The 23,794-nt window shown below is 47.6% G+C and overlaps 1 protein-coding gene across 1 annotated transcript in view; it reads left to right on the forward strand.

The window, feature by feature from the left end:
• The window catches only part of LOC120991065 (guanylate-binding protein 1-like), a 134,026-nt gene continuing 110,232 nt past the window's right edge, over positions 1-23,794 (forward strand). The window contains exon 1 of the mRNA XM_040419962.1: positions 1-80. Within this exon, the coding sequence (XP_040275896.1) occupies positions 34-80 (47 nt within the window). The 5' untranslated portion in view covers positions 1-33. The remainder of the gene's footprint in view (positions 81-23,794) is intronic.

Genomic DNA, 23,794 nt, shown 5'->3' on the forward strand with positions numbered 1-23,794 from the left:
CAATAGTCCTAAATTACAACATATTGGGCAGAAATGGGAAATGAAATCAGACGTAAAGAGGTGAAGATCCTCCTCCTGCAGTAAGTGAGCATGTTATACATTACATGTGTTCTATATCGTTCAGGCCGTTTATAGGGAATGTTCCAAAAATGACACAGATTTATAAGTGACAATCCATATAAAAAATTCTTAAATATTCCTATTCTCACACTGGCCATTGAAATAGAGGGGTTGGGAGAATAAAAATAATCCTCGCCTCCTTACAAGTAAAAGGTGTGTATGTGCCTTTAAGAGACGTTTATTATACTGGGGTATACAATGTTACAAAAAAGTGTGTGTTGTATCCATGGCGACCAGTATAAGGGATGGCAGAGCGCTCCAAGCAACAGTAATGTCAGATCCGGGCAGGGTTGTACTGGGGATCCTGGGGCCACCAGAGGAAATTATTCTTGAGGCCCATCCCCCATATCATCAATAAAGCAGCACGGTGGCTCAGTGGGTAGCACTGGTGCTTGCAGCGCTGGGGTCCTGGGTTTGAACCCGACCAAGGACAACATCTGCATGGAGTTTGTATGTTCTCCCCATGTTTGCGGGGGTTTCCTCCGGGTTCTCCAGTTTCCTCCCACACTCCAAAGACATCCTGATAGGGAGCTTATATTGTGAGCCCCATTGGGGACAGCGTGATGCTAATGTCTGTAAAGCGCTGCGGAATATGTCAGCGCCATATAAGTGCATTAAATAAATAAAAATAAGAGAAATAGACCCTGGTGGCAGGTGATTGGCTCCTAAGGTAGCCAAATGTTTATATTTCTCCTGGATCTTTGGGGCCCATTACAGTTTCAGAGCCTGGGCCCGGCGGAGGGGCCTCGGGTGGGCCAATCCGACCCTGGATCCTGGTAGCATGGCTGGAATAGGTTTTCCTGGGAAGCAGCTGACAGGAGGAGTAGGTGAGGACCGAACTGACACCAAGACACTGCACCAAAGGTCACAGAATCTGAATGTGTGTCCTGACTCAGTATCCTGACAATAAGTGTTGTGCTCAATGGCTCCATGTAACAATCACAGTCTGTATGACCTGTGTACTTACTTCAGACTCTCATCAGACAGAGGTCACTCAGCTGCTCAGGTGTGTGTAGAATCCAGATGAATTTATTCCAAGCTAAAAAAGAAATGGATAACTTGACCGAAGTAGTTGTGTCACGGATGGTGTACAGGAAACAAGATGATACAAATAACAAATGATGACTCACTGGATCCACAACTAAGGAACATAAAGGGAGACCCCTGCAATCGACCTGCCGCTCTCCCTTAATGCTCAGCCTATGCGACCACTCTAAAGGTGAATGGGCGCATATCCACGTACCTCGGCTATCTTAACCTGAAGGCCCTACAATAGTGAGGGGACACGACCACCGGCTCCCTACACAGACACGGAGGGAGTCAGGGTCCCCTGGATCCAGACAACAGAAAATCATAAATACAAAACAGCACTTATCTGAAGACGACTGTGAACTGAGAACTGGGAGCTGAAGTCAGCATGCACACTCATTCCAGGAAGTAGTATCAGCCACACCCAACTACCTTATGGGGGAGAATATAAAGGGAGGTAATGAGTCTGACTGCATGACAGCTGAGATAGCCTAACGAGGTGAGGAACAGAAACCAAAACAAAGAAACTCAAGGGGGAGGATCTGAACGGCTCCTGTCAGAGCCTCTCAGCTGTCTGCTTGTGACAGTACCCCTCCCTCTAGGAGTGGACTCCGGACACTCAGGGCCCACCTTCTCAGGATGGGACCTATGGAAAGCCCTGATGAGGCGAGAGGCCTTAATGTCCGTCACTGGGACCCACATCCTCTCCTCAGGACCATAACCCTCCCAATGAACGAGGTACTGGAGGGAACCGCGGACAAGACGAGAATCCACAATCCTAGAGACCTGAAATTCAAGATTCCCATCAACCATAATCGGAGGAGGAGGCAAAGGAGAAGGTACAATAGGTTGAACATAAGGTTTCAATAAGGACTTATGGAAAACATTATGGATCTTCCAAGGCTGAGGAAGATCAAGACGGTAGGCAACAGGATTGATGACAGACAGGATCTTGTAAGGCCCAATAAACCTAGGACCCAACTTCCAGGAGGGAACCTTCAATTTGATATTCTTGGTAGACAGCCACACCAAATCACCAACATTCAGGTCCGGACCAGGCATACGTCTCTTATCCGCCACACGCTTATATCTCTCACTCATATTCTTTAGATTATCCTGAATATTTTGCCAAATAGATGACAAAGACGAGGAGAATCTGTCCTCATCAGGCAAACCAGAAGAGCCCTCTCCAGAGAAAGTCCCAAACTGCGGATGAAACCCATATGCACCAAAAAATGGTGACTTATCAGAGGACTCTTGACGACGGTTATTTAAAGCAAACTCAGCAAGGGACAAAAACGAACACCAATCCTCCTGATTCTCCGCCACAAAACAGCGCAGATATGTCTCCAGATTCTGATTGACACGCTCTGTCTGGCCATTCGACTGCGGATGGAAAGCAGAAGAGAATGACAAGCGAACCCCCAAGCGAGAACAGAAAGCCTTCCAGAATCTGGAAACAAACTGCGTGCCCCTATCAGAGACTATGTCAGAAGGAATCCCATGCAATTTGACAATGTGGTCAACAAATGCCTTCGCCAGCGTCTTAGCATTGGGCAAACCGGGAAAAGGGATAAAGTGCACCATTTTGCTAAAACGGTCCACCACCACCAGAATCACAGACTTCCCCGAGGAACGAGGCAAGTCCGTTATGAAGTCCATGGACAGATGTGTCCAAGGACGGGAAGGAATGGGCAAAGGAAGGAGAGGACCTGATGGCCGTGAGTGAGGGACCTTGGCACGAGCGCAAGTCTCGCAAGCTGCCACAAAACCCTCAACTGACTTACGAAGCGCAGGCCACCAGAATCTCCGAGCAATGAGATCCAGTGTGGCTCTTGTCCCCGGGTGCCCAGCAAGGACCGTATCATGGTGTTCTTTAAAAATCTTGTGTCTCAAAGCGAGAGGCACAAACAACCTCCCAGGAGGACAAAGATCAGGAGCTTCTGACTGGGCTGCCTGCACCTCTGCCTCCAAATCAGGAAAAAGAGCAGAGACCACCACACCTTCAGCTAAAATGGGACCCGGGTCTTCAAAATTCCCACCTCCCGGGAAACAACGTGACAGGGCATCTGCCTTCACATTCTTAACCCCAGGGCGGAACGTAACAACAAAATTAAACCTTGAAAAGAACAAAGACCATCTGGCCTGTCTCGGGTTCAGACGCTTGGCAGACTCCAAGTAGGCCAGATTTTTATGGTCAGTAAACACGGTAATAGGGTGTCTGGCTCCCTCTAGCCAATGGCGCCATTCCTCAAAAGCCAACTTGATGGCCAACAATTCCCTATCTCCCACATCATAATTTCTCTCTGCGGAGGAGAGCTTCTTTGAGAAAAAGGCACACGGTTGCCATTTGGCAGGAGAGGAACCCTGAGACAAGACCGCCCCCACCCCCACCTCAGAAGCATCAACCTCAACTATGAAGGGTAAGGAAACATCAGGTTGTACTAGGATGGGAGCGGAAGCAAAACTCTCCTTGATATCAGAAAAGGCCTTACGCGCCTCTACCGACCAGGAAGAAAAATCTACCCCCTTTCTGGTCATATCCGTGAGTGGTTTAACAACAGAGGAATAATTCAAAATAAATTTCCTGTAATAATTAGCAAAGCCCAAAAAACGCATCAGCGCCTTCTGATTCTCAGGAAGCTCCCACTCAAGCACAGCGCGGACCTTCTCGGGGTCCATGCGAAAACCAGAAGCGGAGACAAGAAACCCCAGAAATTGGATCTCTGGAACCGCAAACACACATTTTTCCAGTTTCGCGTATAATTTATTCTCCCGCAGGATGAGTAAGACCTGACGTAAATGTTCCTTATGAGTTTTGAAATCAGGAGAAAAAATCAAAATGTCATCCAAATACACTAATACAAATTTTCCCATTAAATGATAAAAAATGCTGTTGACGAAATGCTGAAAAACGGCTGGGGCATTCATCAAACCAAAAGGCATAACTAAATTCTCAAAATGGCCCTCAGGGGTATTGAAAGCCGTCTTCCATTCGTCTCCTTCTCTGACCCTAACCAGGTTGTATGCCCCTCTTAGGTCTAATTTGGAAAAGACTTTCGCCCCAACAACCTGGTTAAACAAATCTGGGATTAAAGGAAGCGGATACGGATCACGAATAGTGATACTGTTCAGCTCCCTGAAATCCAGACAAGGTCTTAAAGAACCATCTTTTTTCTTAACAAAGAAAAAACCAGCGGCAACAGGTGACTTTGAGGGTCGTATGTGTCCTTTTCTCAGACTCTCAGAGATATAAGCACGCATAGCGACCCTCTCAGGTTGGGAAAGATTGTATAAACGAGATGTAGGCAGCTTGGCACCTGGGATGAGATCAATAGGGCAATCATACTCCCTGTGCGGAGGCAAATCCTGAACTCCACTCTCAGAGAAAACATCCAAAAATTCAGAGAGGAAAGGTGGTACAGTTTTAGTAGAAACCTCAGAAATAGATGTCATGAGGCAATTCTCTCTGCAAAAGTCACTCCAACCATTTATTTGCCTCGCTGGCCAATCAATGGTGGGGTTATGTTTAGAGAGCCAGGGTAGCCCCAACACTAGAGGAGTAGGCAAACCGCTAAGGACGAAACATGACACATCCTCAACATGAGTATCATTCACAATTAAACGGATATTGTGAACTATGCCCTTTAATGATTTCTGAGAAAGTGGAGCTGAATCAATAGAAAAAACAGGAATATTTTTTCGCAAAGTGCAAACCTGGAAACCATGAGTTATTGCAAATTGGTTATCAATGAGGTTGACAGCTGCTCCACTATCCACAAAAATCTCACAAAAAATGCTCTTGCTCTCTAGCGCCACCCTAGCAGGCAGGACAAAACGGGAACTACAAGCAAAAGACAATTCTTCAATTTCCGCCTCAACCCTGCCAATAGTAACAGACGGAATATTCTTAAAAGATTTCCTCCTTTTTGTCTCTTTATTACTCCCAAAAAACTGCCTGAATCTCCTAGAGGGACAAACATTTGCCAGATGATTTATACCTCCACAACAAAAGCAAATACTCCCCTGCGGGCTGAATCCTCTATTGTCAGAGGCAATCAACCCCAGCTGCATGGGCTCCTGCTCAGAAGGGGCTGACAGCGACTGAGACCCCTGTGCACAGAATGACACCGGTGCACTGTCCCGGGACTGAGTATGACAGGAAGGAGAGATCTCTCCTCTCTCTCTAAGACGCCTGTCAATACGAACAGCCTGAGACATAGCAGAATTCAAGGAGGTAGGTCTTTCATGAAAGGCAAATGCATCTTTCAATCCCTCAGAAAGACCATAGCAAAATTGACTTCGGAGTGCAGCATCATTCCAACCCGTATCTGCTGCCCATCTCCGAAATTCTGAGCAGTATATCTCTGCGGATTGTTTACCCTGGCATAACAGACGTAGTCTAGACTCAGCCAGAGCAATACGATCCGGATCATCATATATCTGACCCAGGGCTAAAAAGAATTCATCCACTGAACGGAGGGGTTGTGCCCCCTCCGGCAGGGAAAAGGCCCAGGACTGAGCATTACCCCTGAGCAGCGATATAATGATCCCCACCCTCCGTTCTTCATCACCGGAAGAATGGGGAAGAAGGCGAAAATGGAGTTTGCAAGCCTCTCTAAAACGTACAAAATTCTCACTACCCCCGGAAAACGTATCCGGGAGCGAAATCTTAGGCTCAGCACAAACTCCATGAACGCAAGCTGAACCGGTCACTTGAAACTGAGAAAAAGTCTTACGGAGATCAGCTACCTCCAATGAAAGACCCTGGAAGCGTTCAGCCAAAAGTGAAACCGGATCCATGCTTGAGACGGTTTTGGTGGCTGATAATGTCACGGATGGTGTACAGGAAACAAGATGATACAAATAACAAATGATGACTCACTGGATCCACAACTAAGGAACATAAAGGGAGACCCCTGCAATCGACCTGCCGCTCTCCCTTAATGCTCAGCCTATGCGACCACTCTAAAGGTGAATGGGCGCATATCCACGTACCTCGGCTATCTTAACCTGAAGGCCCTACAATAGTGAGGGGACACGACCACCGGCTCCCTACACAGACACGGAGGGAGTCAGGGTCCCCTGGATCCAGACAACAGAAAATCATAAATACAAAACAGCACTTATCTGAAGACGACTGTGAACTGAGAACTGGGAGCTGGGAGCTGAAGTCAGCATGCACACTTATTCCAGGAAGTAGTATCAGCCACACCCAACTACCTTATGGGGGAGAATATAAAGGGAGGTAATGAGTCTGACTGCATGACAGCTGAGATAGCCTAACGAGGTGAGGAACAGAAACCAAAACAAAGAAACTCAAGGGGGAGGATCTGAACGGCTCCTGTCAGAGCCTCTCAGCTGTCTGCTTGTGACAAGTTGCCGGTCACAACAATAATATAGATATGGCACCCAAATATGTAGGAGAATATAACAGAATAATGGGATAACCTTAAAAATATCTTTAATTCATCAAATATTAAAATAATAGGCCCAATAATTTAATCAAGCAAGACTACCTAAATAGATAGTCGTCGGCCACCAACCAGCGTGATGTGGTGGAGAGTAAAAGCAGCCACAAGGTATGCTCGCTAGCTTACTCAGAGGGTGAGTAAAGAAACACAGGGATACAATTAGAGGGAGACAGATGCTGGGTCTCTACCCCTAAACCATCCCTTGATCTTCGCTCATAAACAAAACCCTCTGTCTGTCCCTTGGTGTCCCTTATAGGCAATATGGTGATGCCCAGCTTCGTCGGAATGTAAAGACCAATCACACCATGGGACAAACAGACAAACATATAACGTGCACACTGTCCCGACGCGTTTCACTGGCAATAGGCCAGGTCATCAGGGGACCAATAAGTACCATAAAATCAACAAATGCACATAGTGGGCGCTCATCCAGTACAAGACGCTACCAGATATGCCGGCGCCAGCATGTAAAGAACAGTACTGCCATACGCAGGAGAGGAGTACTCTTTATTCACTAGCAGTACTGTTCTTTACATGCTGGCGCCGGCATATCTGGTAGCGTCTTGTACTGGATGAGCGCCCACTATGTGCATTTGTTGATTTTATGGTACTTATTGGTCCCCTGATGACCTGGCCTATTGCCAGTGAAACGCGTCGGGACAGTGTACACATTATATGTTTGTCCCATGGTGTGATTGGTCTTTACATTCCGACGAAGCTGGGCATCACCATATTGCCTATAAGGGACACCAAGGGACAGACAGAGGGTTTTGTTTATGAGCGAAGATCAAGGGATGGTTTAGGGGTAGAGACCCAGCATCTGTCTCCCTCTAATTGTATCCCTGTGTTTCTTTACTCACCCTCTGAGTAAGCTAGCGAGCATACCTTGTGGCTGCTTTTACTCTCCACCACATCACGCTGGTTGGTGGCCGACGACTATCTATTTAGGTAGTCTTGCTTAATTAAATTATTGGGCCTATTATTTTAATGTTTGATGAATTAAAGATATTTTTAAGGAGATCCCATTATTCAGTTATATTCAAGCTACAAAACAGTAGGTGAAAAGATGATAATTTGGCAGAGTTGAGCAGAACATGAGACATCAGTGCAGGTTCATAACCAAAATGGCTGCTACCAACAGTAAGGAGAGAGGAGGCTGCAAACATAGAGTTCACAGGGAGACAAGGGGGACAAACTTAAGAAGCAATACAATGCAATACAGCGATGACATTAATGGCAATGAACCATGAAGACATGGGACATGACACTCCCCGTCAGATCTTAACATTTCACAATGATATATATTAACCCCCTCAGCCCCCTTAGCTAAAACACCCTTAATGACCAGGCCACTTTTTACACTTCTGACCTACCCTACTTTCACCGTTTATTGCTCGGTCATGCAACTTACCACCCAAATGAATTTTACCTCCTTTTCTTCTCACTAATAGAGCTTTCATTTGGTGGTATTTCATTGCTGCTGACATTTTTACTTTTTTTTTTTATTAATCGAAATTTAGCAAAATTTTTGCAAAAAAATGACATTTTTCACTTTCAGTTGTAAAATTTTTCAAAAAAAACGACATCTATATATACATTTTTCTCTAAATTTATTGTTCTACATGTCTTTGATAAAAAAAAAATGTTTGGGTAAAAAAAAAAATGGTTTGGGTAAAAGTTATAGCGTTTACAAACTATGGTACAAAAATGTGAATTTCCGCTTTTTGAAGCAGCTCTGACTTTCTGAGCACCTGTCATGTTTCCTGAGGTTCTACAATGCCCAGACAGTAGAAACCCCCCACAAATGACCCCATTTCGGAAAGTAGACACGCTAAGGTATTCGCTGATGGGCATAGTGAGTTCATAGAACTTTTTATTTTTTGTCACAAGTTAGCGGAAAATGATGATTTTTTATTTATTTTTTCCTTACAAAGTCTCACTCCACTAACTTGTGACAAAAAATAAAAACTTCCATAAACTCACTATGCCCATCACGAAATACCTTGGGGTGTCTTCTTTCCAAAATGGGGTCACTTGTGGGGTAGTTATACTGGCATTTTAGGGGCCCTAATGTGTGAGAAGTAGTTTGAAATCAAAATGTGTAAAAAATGCCCTGTGAAATCCGAAAGGTGCTCTTTGGAATGTGGGCCCCTTTGCCCACCTAGGCTGCAAAAAAGTGTCACACATCTGGTATGGCCGTACTCAGGAGAAGTTGGGGAATGTGTTTTGGGGTGTCATTTTACATATACCCATGCTGGGTGAGATAAATATCTTGGTCAAATGCCAACTTTGTATTAAAAAATGGGAAAAGTTGTCTTTTGCCGAGATATTTCTCTCACCCAGCATGGGTATATGTAAAAAGACAACCCAAAACACATTCCCCAACTTCTCCTGAGTACGGCGATACCAGATGTGTGGCACTTTTTTGCAGCCTAGGTGGGCAAAGGGGCCCACATTCCAAAGAGCACCTTTAGGATTTCACAGAGCATTTTTTACACATTTTGATTTCAAACTACTTCTCACACATTAGGGCCCCTAAAATGCCAGGGCAGTATAACTACCCCACAAGTGACCCCATTTTGGAAAGAAGACACCCCAAGGTATTTCGTGATGGGCATAGTGAGTTCATGGAAGTTTTTAATTTTTGTCACAAGTTAGTGGAATACGAGACTTTGTAAGAAAAAAAAAATAAAAATCATCATTTCCCGCTAACTTGTGACAAAAAATAAAAAATTCTAGGAACTCGCCATGCCCCTCACGGAATACCTTGGGGTGTCTTCTTTACAAAATGGGGTCACTTATGGGGTAGTTATACTGCCCTGGCATTTTAGGGGCCCTAATGCATGAGAAGTAGTTTGAAATCAAAATGTGTAAAAAATGCTCTTTGGAATGTGGGCCCCTTTGCCCACCTAGGCTGCAAAAAAGTGTCACACATGTGGTATCGCCGTACTCAGGAGAAGTTGGGCAATGTGTTTTGGGGTGTCTTTTTACATATACCCATGCTGGGTGAGAGAAATATCTCGGCAAAAGACAACTTTTCCCATTTTTTTTTTTATACAAAGCTGGCATTTGACCGAGATATTTATCTCACCCAGCATGGGTATATGTAAAATGACACCCCAAAAAACATTGCCCAACTTCTCCTGAGTACGGCGATACCACATGTGTGACACTTTTTTGCAGCCTAGATGCGCAAAGGGGCCCAAATTCCTTTTAGGAGGGCATTTTTAGACATTTGGATCCCAGACTTCTTCTCACGCTTTAGGGCCCATAACAGTGGCGTAACTACCGGGGAAGCAGCTGCTTCGGGGCCCCGGCAGCGTGTGTGACAGTTTATTTTCAAGTTAGCTAAATATCGATTCTTAATGTTCAGGGCCCCTTCACAGCAGCGGCATCTTACTGTCTCCTAAAGTCTCCTGATGTGTCCTGATGTGTCTGGGATTCGAACCCACAACCTCCAATGTATCAGTGTATCAGAGGCAAAGCATTTACACACAACCATAAAGGCTGTATTGCAACTGATTGAAAAAAATGAGACTTCTACTGGTATAGCTGGGTAAGTGTAAATCTATACACATGACAGCTGCCCCAACACACCCAGCACTGCTATATCTCTATATGACAGCTGTCCCAGCACACTCAGCTCTGCTATATCTCTATATATGAGCAGCTGTCATGTGTATAGATGTACACTTAGCCAGCTATAACAGTAGAAGTCTCATATTTTTTTTCAGTCAGCAGCAAGGCAGCTCTTATGGTCTTGTGGTTAACTGCTTTGCCTCTGATACAGAAGGTCGTGGGTTCGAATCCCAGCAGAAACTTTTCTGAAATACAAGCACTCTTCCTGTGTCCCACCCTGGACATACAGGGCGGGACACAGGAAGAGGCTGCATCGCTGACATGGAGGTAAGTAGAAGTGTTTATTATTTTCTTTTAATACCCGACTGTTACTGCCATGGGGGGAGCGGGAGGCACTTGATACTGGCACATGGGGGGTGGGGGGTTGGCACCTGATACTGGCACATGAGCGGGGGGGAGAGAGGCACCTTATACTGGCACATGGGGGGAGAGGGGTTGGCACCTGATACTGGCACCTGATACTGGCACATGGGGGGGAGAGAGGCACCTGATACTGGCACATGGGGGGGAGAGAGGCACTTGATACTGACACCTGGGGGGGAGAGAGTCACTTGATACTGACACCTGGGGGGGAGGAGGGGGGTTGGCACTTGATACTGGCACATGGGGGGGGGGGAGAGGCACCTGATACTGGCACCTGGGGGGAGGGGGGTTGGCACCTGATACTGGCACATGGGGGGGGGGAGAGAGGCACCTGATACTGGCACATGGGGGGGGGAGAGGGGTTGGCACCTGATACTAGCACATGGGGGGAGGGAGAGAGGCACTTGATACTGGCACTTTTTTGTGGGGGGGAGATGGCACTATGATACTGGGATATGGGGGGGAGGAGAGAGGCACTTGATACTGGCATGTGGGGGGGTTGGCACTTGATACTGGCACATGGGTGGGTTTGGCACTATGATACTGGCACATGGGGGGAGAGGCACTTGATACTGGCACTTTTTTTGGGGGGGGAGATGGCACTATGATACTGGGACATGGGGGGGTTTGGCACTATGATACTGGCACATGGGGGTGGGAAGGAGAGAGGCACTTGATACTGGCACATTGGGGGGGGAGATGGCACTATGATACTGGGACATGGGGGGGAGAGAGAGGCACTTGATACTGGCATGTGGGGGGGTTGGCACTTGATACTGGCACATGGGAGGGTTTGGCACTATGATACTGGCACATGGGGGGAGAGGCACTTGATACTGGCACATGGGAGGGTTTGGCACTATGATACTGGCACATGGGGGGAGAGGCACTTGATACTGGCACTTTTTTTTGGGGGGGGATGGCATTATGATACTGGGACATGGGGGGGAGAGAGAGGCACTTGATACTAGCACATGGGGGGTTTGGCACTATGATACTGGCACATGGGGGGTGGGAAGGGGAGAGGCACTTGATACTGGCACATTGGGGGGGAGATGGCACTATGATACTGGGACATGTGGGGGGGGGAGAGAGGCACTTGATACTGGCACATTGGGGGGGGAGATGGCACTATGATACTGGGACATGTGGGGGGGAGGAGAGAGGCACTTGATACTAGCACATGATGGGGGGCATTATTGGGGACACTAGGCCGGCAGCCTATCAGAGGCCGGACACTGAGGGGCATCTACTGGGGAACTATATATGGGGCATTTTATACTGGTACATTATGGGGGGCACTAGCAGGAAGGGGGGAGAGGAGCACTATGGGGGAATTTACTGGGGGCACTATATAGGGATATTTTATACTGGGACATTATGGGGGCACTATGGGGACATTAGCTCAACTGGGGGCATTACAAGGGGGTATTTTTGCACTGTCACATTATAAGAAGAATTATTACTACTGGGGGGGCATTATGGTGGGCTTTATTACTCCCCCATGGTATGACCCCCTAGTAGCAGCACCAGCCTCTCCCTGCTCTGCTATCCCTCTGCCCCTTCTCCAAATCCTTATTATGAAATCTTTCTCATTAGGATAAAGCACAACATCAGCTCCACCGAGCCCCCGGCCAAGTGTTGAAGTGGCGTCCGAGATCCCCAGGGGCCAAGTAACTAAGTTTTCATATGAAATATGTTTATGTTGTACACATATAGCATCCACTGTGCCACACAATATAAAGTATACCGCTACACTGTGCCAAAGGAGTGGGGTTTACACAGGAGGAGGGAGGTGCGAAGCGCGCTGGTGGGGCCCTTACAAATATTTGCTGTGGGGCCCAGTCACTTCTAGTTACGCCCCTGGCCCATAAAATGCCAGGGCAGTATAAATGCCCCACATGTGACCCCATTTTGGAAAGAAGACACCCCAAGGTATTCAATGAGAAGCATGGCGAGTTCATAGGAAAAAAAAATTTTGGGCACAAGTTAGCGGAAAAAAAATTTGTTTTTTGTTTTTTCTCACAGTCTCCCTTTCCGCTAACTTGGGACAAAAATTTCAATCTTTCATGGACTCAATATGCCCCTCAGCGAATACCTTGGGGTGTCTTCTTTCCGAAATGGGGTCACATGTGGGGTATTTATACTGCCCTGGCATTTTAGGGGCCCTAAAGCGTGAGAAGAAGTCTGGAATATAAATGTCTAAAAAATTTTATGCATTTGGATTCCGTGAGGGGTATGGTGAGTTCATGTGAGATTTGATTTTTTGTCACAAGTTAGTGGAATATGAGACTTTGTAAGAAAAAACAAAAAAAAATTAAAAAAAAAATCTATTTCCACTAACTTGTGCCAAAAAAATGTCTGGAGCCTTACAGGGGGGTGATCAATGACGGGGGGTGATTAATGACAGGGGGGTGATCAAGGAGTCTATATGGGGTGATCACCCCCCTGTCATTGATCACCCCCCTGTAAGGCTCCATTCAGACGTCCGTATGTGTTTTGCGGATCCGATCCATGGATCCGTGGATCCGTAAAACACATACGGACGTCTGAATGGAGCCTTACAGGGGGGTGATCAATGACAGGGGGGTGATCAGGGAGTCTATATGGGGTGATCAACCCAGTCATTGATCACCCCCCTGTAAGGCTCCATTCAGACGTCCGTATGTGTTTTGCGGATCCGATCCATGTATCCGTGGATCCGTAAAACACATACGGAAATCTGAATGGAGTTTTACAGGGGGGTGATCAATGACAGGGGGGTGATCAGGGAGTCTATATGGGGTGATCAGGGGTTAATAAGGGGTTAATAAGTGACAGGGGGGGTGTAGTGTAGTGTGGGGCTTGGTGCTACTTCTTACAGAGCTGCCTGTGTCCTCTGGTGGTCGATCCCAGCAAAGGGGACCACCAGAGGACCAGGTAGCAGGTATATTAGACGCCGTTATCAAAACAGCGTCTAATATACCTGTTAGGGGTTAAAAAAATCGCATCTACAGCCTGCCAGCGAACGATCGCCGCTGACAGGCTGTAAATCCACTCGCTTACCTGCAGTTCCTGTGAACGCGCGCGCCTGTGTGCGCGCGTTCACAGGAAACCTCGCGTCTCGCGAGAACGCGTATATGCGTGACTCTGCCTGGAGCTGCCGCCTCTGGAACGCGATCCTGCGTTAGGTGGTCTGGAGGCGGTCAATAAAATGTTCTATATAAGTCTCTGTACCTAAAACAGGAGAAATAACAAGTGTAGTCACCCTCTGGAACAGCAGATTCCATGGAATCCAGTAGGGCAACAAGTTTGAAGGAAAACTCATCTTCAGATTGGGGAGCTGCACCATGCCAACACTTCCACCAACCCACATTGTAATCCAGTGGTAAATGTTTGAAGAACAATGAGGCTGGAAGTTCCTTATGGTAGGCTTCCTCCTTCAGGTGACATTCTCCTTATAGTAGGTTTCTTGCTCTACATGTTGGATGATGGCTTCTCCTGCAAGTTTAATATCTGCAACTGAAGAGTGCTCCTTACAGATGTGCCAGCCGTGACAGCCTGATGACGCTTCCTTTGCAAAGGATCGAGCAATGTGGATAAGATGAGCAACAGCTCGTACAAGAGACATCCATCCTGAAAAACGCTCAAAGCGGTGTGTCTTGAGCCTTAATTTGGGAATCCCTGTAGTATACAGCGTAGAGTTTGTACTTCGGATTTCGTTATCAGACTCTGGTTCCACCAATTCATAACTGGCATCAGCAGGTAATGAACAAGAGTCTTCAAAAAAGAAGCTTGTGGGTGAAGGTCGCATGTGGTCAGTGAGGTCTGAAACAGGAGCAGACCTTGTTCCGTGGTCTGCTGGATTGAGGTCAGAGGAGATGTAATGCCACTGTCCAGGGGTGGAGAAGCTTCTGATCTGTTTAACTCTATTGCTAATGTTTACATAAAATTGTCTTGTCTGGTTGTATATGTGTCCGAGTACAACCTTACAGCATAAATTAATCAATCTTAGTGTCCATTTCATCCTCTATCACCTCAGCGATTTTCTACTGCTAGGACGTCTTCACAAAGTTCAAGCCTAGGGACAGAGTGTGCAGGTCTTGGAGTTTGGCCGTTCCCATCCGAAATCCACAATGTGGCTTGCTGTTAACTTCAGACACCCTCAGGTAGGCTACTGCAGCTATGACCTCAATGGATGCATCCGAGAAGATGTGGACTTCTTTCTGAAAGTAGCTGTAAGGGAAATGGGAATATAGAAATGCGGTGCTTAAAGTTGCTCCAACACTTTCAAAGTCTTTTTCCATGCCTCCCACCTGTGATGTTTTCAGTAGGTTGCAGTGGTCCCATTCTACGTTCTCTGCGTTTAACCGTCTCAGCAACATCTTGCCATGAATGGTAATTGGAGCTATGAATCCAAGAGGATTGTAAATACTATTCACCAGGGGCATACATATAAATCATGGGGCCCCATAGCAAAACATTTTGGGTCCCTCCTGTAGCTGGCCAGCTAAAACCTTTCCTAGGTTGCTAATATGGCTTACATGTTTATATGGCTAGACTTGCCAATAATTGTAATACAGTTCCTATGTTTATATATTAGAGACAGACAGAGAGTTATGTGCAGTGACTTCATGTTCTGGACGTCATATAACTGTTATATATTGTGTTCACAGAAGCAGAAAAGATAATATCCCTTTAAGATTCAGTAAGTGAATGTAAGGTAAGCTCAATGACACAGCAGAATTGGCAACAGAAAGCAGAGAGTTAAACTCTTGTTACTGCCCAGGAGTCTTAACCAATCACAGCTAACCTCACACTAAGTATGTGCGGGAAATCCCCTAGCAGAATCTAGTCAGTATAGACCAGAGAAGAGGAGCTGGACAGACATTTCCAGTCAGAGCTATGTTTTATGGGAGCAAGAGGCGAAATAGGTATTTAGAACGGTTATATGATGTTCATATTGTTAATATTGTGATTAGAACTGTATACTGAGATCAGTTATATATGTTTACTAGCTGATGACCCGGCGTTGCTCGGGTATTTATTTATTGCAATTTTAAATTAAATAACAGTGACTTTCACAATGGCTGCCCCTTTAACGGTGACTGCCCCTTTAACAGTGACTTTCCAGGTGGCTGGCCATTTAACAGTGACTGCCCCTTTAACAGTAAACTCCACAGCACCCGTCCATTCAATAGTGGCCCCTTCCCCCATGCATGTAGCAGTGTAGTTGTGCCGTCATACAACTGAATATTTCAGGACCTGCGAACTGCTAAAACCTGTGATCAGTTGTTATGGCAACCTGGAGTAGGACCTGCGAGCTTGTATTGGCTGATAAGGGACATGTGACCGTGTAAATGGCAGTTAGGATTTAAGTGAATGGCTGCAGGCTTGAATTGGCTAATGCAGGTAATTTTTGGGGAATATCTCGGGAATGGTACGTCCTAGAGAGCTGAGACACCACAAGATTTCTTTCCAGGTAGCAAGGGATGTGTATACCAAGTTTCGTTGAAATGAATGGTTGCGTTTTCGACTTTTCGCGGAACATACACACATACATAAATACGTCCTTTTTTATATATATAGATTTACAGTTCCACCAAACTGCGCAAATCATATTGCAAACCGTACAAACCGCTTATCAGAACATTATCGGCATCATACTAACCACCACAGGAGAAGCCACCATTGAGTTACTTTGACCCCTGCACCCAGGAAGAGGAGAGAGGCCCCACAGCACATATTCTGGCATCATATCAGCCACCACAGGAGAAGCCACCATTGAGTTACTTTGACCCCCGCACCCAGGAAGAGGAGAGAGGCACCACAGCACATATTCTGGCATCATATCAGCCACCACAGGAGAAGCCACCATTGAGTTACTTTGACCCCCGCACCCAGGAAGAGGAGAGAGGCACCACAGCACATATTCAGGCATCATATCACACACCACAGGAGAAGGCCTCTTTCAGTGATTTAGGCCTTTGGACCCAGACAGAGGAGAGAGGCACCACAGCACATATTCTGACATCATATCAGCCACCACAGGAGAAGCCACCATTGAGTTACTTTGACCCCTGCACCCAGGAAGAGGAGAGAGGCCCCACAGCACATATTCTGGCATCATATCAGCCACCACAGGAGAAGCCACCATTGAGTTACTTTGACCCCTGCACCCAGGAAGAGGAGAGAGGCCCCACAGCACATATTCTGGCATCATATCAGCCACCACAGGAGAAGCCACCATTTAGTTACTTTGACCCCTGCACCCAGGAAGAGGAGAGAGGCACCACAGCACATATTCTGGCATCATATCAGCCACCACAGGAGAAGCCACCATTAAGTTACTTTGACCCCTTCACCAAAACAGAGGAGAGAGGTTCCACATCAGAGAATCAGGCATCATATCAACCACCACAGGAGTAGGCCACAATTTAGTTTATTTGACCCCTGCACCCAGGAAGAGGAGAGAGGCCCCACAGCACATATTCTGGCATCATATCACACACCACAGGAGAAGGCCTCTTTCAGTGATTTAGGCCTTTGGACCCAGACAGAGGAGAGAGGTCAGAGATTAGCTTCATATCCCCCAGCACAGCAGAAGACCGCTTTATTTGACTTAGGCCTCAGCACCCAGACAGAAGACAGAGGTAGCATGGCAGAGGTTATGGCTTCATGTCACCCGTTAGTTTAACCGGCCACTTTCATCTGGTTAGGCCCCGGCGCCCAGACAGAGAAGAGTTTCATTCAACTGTGGGTTTCATAAAATTTGTATCAAATAAAGAAGTGGCCCGTAGCACAACAAGACATGTTTTAGGCAGTTAATAAGGACTACTCTGCACAAGGGAGGGACAGGTCCTGTGGGATCCATGCCTGGTTCATCTTTATGAAGGTCAGCTTGTCCATGTTGGCTGTGGACAGGCGGCTGCGCTTGTCAGTAATGACGCCCCCTGCCGTGCTGAATACGCGTTCAGATAAAACGCTGGCCGCCGGGCAGGAAAGCACCTCCAAGGCATAACATGCTAACTCTGGCCACGTGGACAATTTCGAAACCCAGTAGTTGAATGGGGCCAAACCATCCGTCAGGATGTGGAGGGGTGTGCAGACATACTGTTCAACCATGTTAGTGAAATGCTGCCTCCTGCTAACACGTTCCGTATCAGGTGTCGGTGCAGATAGCTGTGGCGTGGAGACAAAACTTTTCCACATTTCTGCCATGCTAACCCTGCCCTCAGATGAGCTGGCCGTGACACAGCTGCGTTGGCGACCTCTTGCCACTCCTCTGCCTTCACCTTCCACCTGTTCCCCTGTGACATGTGGGAATGCTCTCAAGAGCGCCTCTATCAGCGTGCGCTTGTACTCGCGCATCTTACGGTCGCGCTCCAGTTCAGGAATTAAAGTGGGCACATTGTCTTTATACCGGGGATCCAGCAGGGTGGCCACCCAGTAGTCTGCACACGTTAAAACGTGGGCAACTCTGCTGTCGTTGCGCAGGCATTGGAGCATATATTCGCTCATGTGGGCCAGGCTACCCATGGGTAAGGACAAGCTGTCCTCTGTGGGAGGCGTATCGTCATCGTCCACCGTATCCCCCCAGCCACGCACCAGTGATGGGCCTGGGCTGCCACCCCGCTGTGAACTTGCGTCATCCTCGTCCCCCTCCACCTCCTCCTCCTCATCCTCCTCGTCCTCCAGTACAGTGCCTTGGCTGGCGACTTGTGAACCTGTCCTCTGCTGCTTAAACAAACCTCCCTCTGAGCCACTTCGAACAGACTGGCCCGAAAGTGTTAGAAACGAGCCCTCATCCTCCTCCTCCTCCTCCACCTGGGCCACCTCCTCTAACATCATTGCCCTAAGTGTTTTCTCAAGGAGACATAGAAGTGGTATTGTAACGCTGATAACAGTGTCATCGCCACTGGCCATGTTGGTGGAGTACTCGAAACAGCGCAGCAGGGCACACAGGTCTCGCATGGAGGCCCAGTCATTGGTGGTGAAGTGGTGCTGTTCGGCAGTACGACTGACGCGAGCGTGCTGCAGCTGAAACTCCACTATGGCCTGCTGCTGCTCGCACAGTCTCTCCAGCATGTGCAAGGTGGAGTTCCACCGGGTGGGCACGTCGCATATGAGGCGGTGAGCGGGAAGGCCGAAGTTCCGCTGTAGCGCAGACAGGCGAGCAGCGGCAGGATGTGAACGGCGGAAGCGCGCACAGACGGCCCGCACTTTATGCAGCAGCTCTGACATGTTGGGGTAGTGGTGAATGAACCTCTGCACCACCAAGTTCAGCACATGCGCCAGGCAAGGGATGTGCGTCAAACCGGCTAGTCCCAGAGCTGCCACGAGATTTCGCCCATTATCGCATACCACCAGGCCTGGCTTGAGGCCCACCGGCAGAAACCACTCGTCGGTCTGTTGTTCAATACCCCGCCACAACTCCTTTGCGCTGTGGGGCCTGTCCCCCAAACATATGAGTTTCAGAATGGCCTGCTGACGTTTACCCCGGGCTGTGCTGAAGTTGGTGGTGAAGGTGTGTGGCTGACCGGATGAGCTGGTGGAAGCAGTGGAGGAGGAAGCCGAGTAGGAGGAGGAGGCTACAGGAGGCAGAGAATGATGCCCTGCGATCCTAGGGGGCGGAAGGACGTGCGCCAAGGAACTGTCCGCCGGGGGCCCAGCCGCCACTACATTCATCCAGTGTGCAGTTAGTGAGATATAGCGTCCCTGGCCGTGCTTACTGGTCCACGTATCTGTGGTTAGGTGGACCTTGCCACAAATGGCGTTGCGCAGTGCACACTTGATTTTATCGGACACTTGCATGTGCAGGGAAGGCACGGCTGTCTTGGAGAAGTAGTGGCGGCTGGGAACCACATACTGCGGGACAGCCATGGCCATCAGCTGTTTGAAGCTGTCTGTGTCCACCAGCCGGAATGACAGCATTTCAAAGGCCAGCAGTTTAGAAATGCTGGCGTTCAGGCCAAGGGCTCGAGGGTGACTCGGGGGGAATTTGCGCTTCCTCTCTAAGGTTTGAGATATTGAGAGCTGAACGCTGCTGTGTGATATAGTGGAGACGCTAGTTGACGGTGGCGGTGGTGGTGGTGTCGGTGGCACATCCTCTGTTTGCTGCTCGGCAGGTGGCAACATTCCTCTCGAGGCGGAAGCCGAGGCAGCAGCGGTAGAGGGAGCAGGGGGAGCCTCAGCGAGTGCCTGGTTTTTAAGGTGTGTACCCCACTGCAGTTCATGCTTTGCATGTAGATGCCTGGTCATGCAGGTTGTGCTGAGGTTCAGAACGTTAATGCCTCGCCTCAGGCTCTGATGGCAGAGCGTGCAAGTCACTCGGGTCTTGTCGGTAGGACATTGTTTAAAGAAGTGCCCTGCCAGGGAACTCTTTGAAGCTGCCTTTGTGGGGCTGGGTCCCTGTTGGCGATGTCCAGTAGCAGGCGAACTCTGGGGGCGGCGGCTCGTCTGCTTTGGCCCCCTGCTCCCTCTTTGGCTTCGCTGTTGTCTCGGTCTCACCACTACCTCTTCCTCTGAACTGTGAAAGTCATCGCCACGACCTTCAGTCCATGTGGGGTCTAAGACCTCATCGTCCTCTGCATCGTCTTCCACCCAGTCTCCCTCCCTGACCTCCTCCTGTTCAGTCTGCACACTGCAAAAAGACGCGGCAGTGGGCACCTGTGTTTCGTCATCATCAGAGAGTCGGTGACTCTGCTGTGGTGGTATTCCCATGTCCTCTTCATCTGGAGACATAAGTGGTTGTGCGTCAGTGCATGGTATGTCTTCCTCCACTGGGGAAGGGCTAGGTGGACGCCCCTGGGAAACCCTGGAAGCAGAGTCTTCAAACAGAAGAAGAGACTGCTGCATAACTTGTGGCTCAGACCGTTTCCCTGATATGCTTGGGGGTGATGTGACAGACTGATGGGCTTGGTTTTCAGGTGCCACCTGTGCGCTTTCCGCAGAAGACTGGGTGGAAGACCATGTGGTGAACGTGCTGGAAGCACTGTCGGCCACCCAATCGATTAATGCCTGTACCGGCTCAGGCCTTACCATCCTAAGAGCGGCATTGGGCCCCACGAGATATTGCGGTACATTCTGCCGGCTAGTTGAGGGAGTTCGTTCCCTACTGTGTGCGCCTGGGGCCGAACGGCCACGTCCTCTACCAGCAACAGAGGCTCCACGGACACCACCACGACCGCGTCCTCGTCCCTTAATAGTATTTTTCTTCATTGTTGCGATTCAACTCGCACCACAATGAAATATATTATTTTTTATAAGCAAAATCCCCTCACTGGAATACTTTCAGTCTTTTGACTGTATGGATTACAGATGGAATGACTGTTATATGTGAGTACCGCTTTCTTTGACAGATTCTAGTATGGGTACATATATGTTTTCCCAACCCCAGCACATTAGTTTGCTAATTCCAGATGTATGAAACGCAGGCCTAACTGTATCTAGTATATTGAACGCCAGATAAACTAACTTGGCCTTTTTTAAATAAAAAAAAAATTCCCTCACTGGAATACTTTATGGCTTTTCACTGTATGGATTACAGGTGGACTGGTATTAGTAGGGGTGACACAAGCACACCCAAGTCCCTGATGTAGGATTTCTATGGCACAGACCACTATTACAAGTGATTAATGGACGTTGGGAGAGATTGTGCTGCAGCACTAGTCCCAAGATGGCCGCCGCCTATCAGCCCAGTAACATGTGCCACAAAATGGTCTGCACAACCTTTAAAAAAAATAGCCTTGGACTGTGCTGCTAAATCGCTATTGGTCTGAATCCCAGGTGTAGATGTCTGACTTGTTTGGAGCTTTGGAATGCACACTGTGGCAGCTTCTGCTGCAGCACTACAAGTCGCAAAATGGCGGCCGGCGGTCAGCCCAGGTACATGTGGATGGAAAAATCACTCTGGCCACTCTAAAAATAGCCAATCCCTATCAAAAAAGGAGCTCAGCTGCAGTTGTTCAGATGAATCACAGGTGGAGGAGAGAAATTTGCTTCCAGTTATTCAATTATCCCTGCCTATTCTCGCCCTAGCATCAGCTGCGTCTATCCCTGTTCTATTCACATCCGGAGTGAGCACGTCCCGACGTGCGCACAAGCTTATAAAGAGGCTGAGTCACATGCTGCACTTGGCCAATCACAGCCTTGCCAATAGTAGGCATGGCTGCGATGGCATCTTAGGGCAAGTAGTATGATGCATGTTGATTGGCTGCTTTGCAGCCTTTCAAAATGCGCCAAAATACATGCCGAACGACGAACCCGAACCCGAACTTTTACGAAAAAGTTCGGGTTCGGGTCCGTGTCACGAACACCCCAAAATTCGGTACGGACCCGAACTATGCTCGAACTGTTCGCTCAACACTAGATACAAAGATGGATAGGATAGAAGGTGAAGAGCAAGAGAACCTGTCTGAGTCAGAAGAGTCTGATGCAGCATTAGTCTTGCCTCAAACCAATATAGCCCAAACAGAACTAAGACGTTCATCACGTGCCAGAAAACTGACCCCAAAAATGCTGGGAAATTTGGTGCAAGAAGCAGCACTGAAAGAGAAAGTTTGCCTGAATGCATGATAAGTAGAAATCATACATTAAAGACATTCGTAGAAAGCTAAAGCAAGAGAGTATAAAAAGGAACTTGAGTGATATGGTAAAGACGGTAGAAGAATCTGAATCGGAGCTTATGGCAGCATATGTCAACCTGCGGTCGTTTATGACAACTTCCCAGGATATTGTAAGGAAAATGGACACATGTACTGCGGTCACTAAAGATCTAGTAAAGCTCATGAGAGAACAATCATCTGCAGCAAACTATGATGAAGTTACAGCAAGAAGGAGAATGAATGAGCTTTTTTTGAGAGACTATGCTAGGTCCTTAGGTGGAACCACAATCTCAAGTGGGACTTCCTTCGCTAGTAGAAGTGCCAGCCCCATATCAAAATCCTCAAGTACTTCAGCCAAAAGAAAGGAATTAGCTGAACAACTTGCTGTCAAGAAAGCAGAAATTGAGATGGTAACTGCCATTGAGGCGCAGCGCCAACTGATAGCTGAGAAGGATTTACAGCGCCATCAAATGGAAGCTGAAAAGTATGCACAGCGCCACAGATGAAAAGTCTGGAAAGGCAGAAAGAAGCTAAGATCATGGAAGCCAGACTCAGAGTACATGAAGAGGATATGAATCAGAGTAGTCTTAGGTTCAAATCTGTACTAAGTGAAAAAACAGACTACTATTTTCCTTCATACGCCTAGGAGAATGGAAGGAAATCTACAGCACTTAGTGAGAAAATAAGTCATTATCCTTCCATCCCTGCTCAGAAAGACAAAGAGAGGCTTAGTCCAGTGTCAGGAAAAAGGTATATGAACTTGCCTTCTATCTCTAATGAAAAAAATGAAGAAGGAAACTCATCTAATTCAGAACTAAGTGAGAAAATAGAACCGGGTGATCCTATCCCTAGATGTCACAGCACAGGTCAAGAAAATGTTACAACTATTGTCCCAGCAAGACAACAGAGAACAGTCCTAGCTAGACTTCCAGTTCCAGAACCCACTGTATTTTCAGGAGACGTACTGAAGTTTATAGAGTCGAAGGCAAGTTTTGAAATGATCATTGAGGTCCATTGCTTCAGTTCAGTCGACAAGTTATTCTACCTTCAGAGATATGTTGTTGGGGAAGCAAAGGAAGTTCTTGAAGGTAACTTCTATAGAAAAGACGAAGAAGCCTACAAGCAAGCTTGGGAAAAATTGAATGCAAGATATGGTCATCCTTTCTTAGTACAAAGAGCTTTTAGAGAGAAATAGAATAACTGTCATAAAATAGGTCCTAAAGAACACTTCAGGCTAAAAAGTATGGAGACTTCCTGCAAGCATGCAGCAATGCCATCCCACATGTTCAAGGACTGGAAGTAATAGACGACTATCTAGAAAACCACAGGATGCTAACTTAGGCCTCTTTCACACTTGCGCTGTCCGGATCCGGCGTGTACTCCACTTGCCGGAATTACACTCCGGATCCGGAAAAACGCAAGTGTACTGAAAGCATTTTAAGACGGAACCGTCTTCCAAATGCGTTCAGTGTTACTATGGCACCCAGGACGCTATTAAAGTCCTGGTTGCCAAAGTAGGAGCTGGGAGCTGGGGAGCGGTATACTTACAGTCCACGCGGCTCCCGGGGCGCTCCAGAATGACGT

Source organism: Bufo bufo, chromosome 1 (genome assembly GCF_905171765.1).
Source record: "Bufo bufo chromosome 1, aBufBuf1.1, whole genome shotgun sequence".
Taxonomy (NCBI): Eukaryota; Metazoa; Chordata; class Amphibia; order Anura; family Bufonidae; genus Bufo; species Bufo bufo.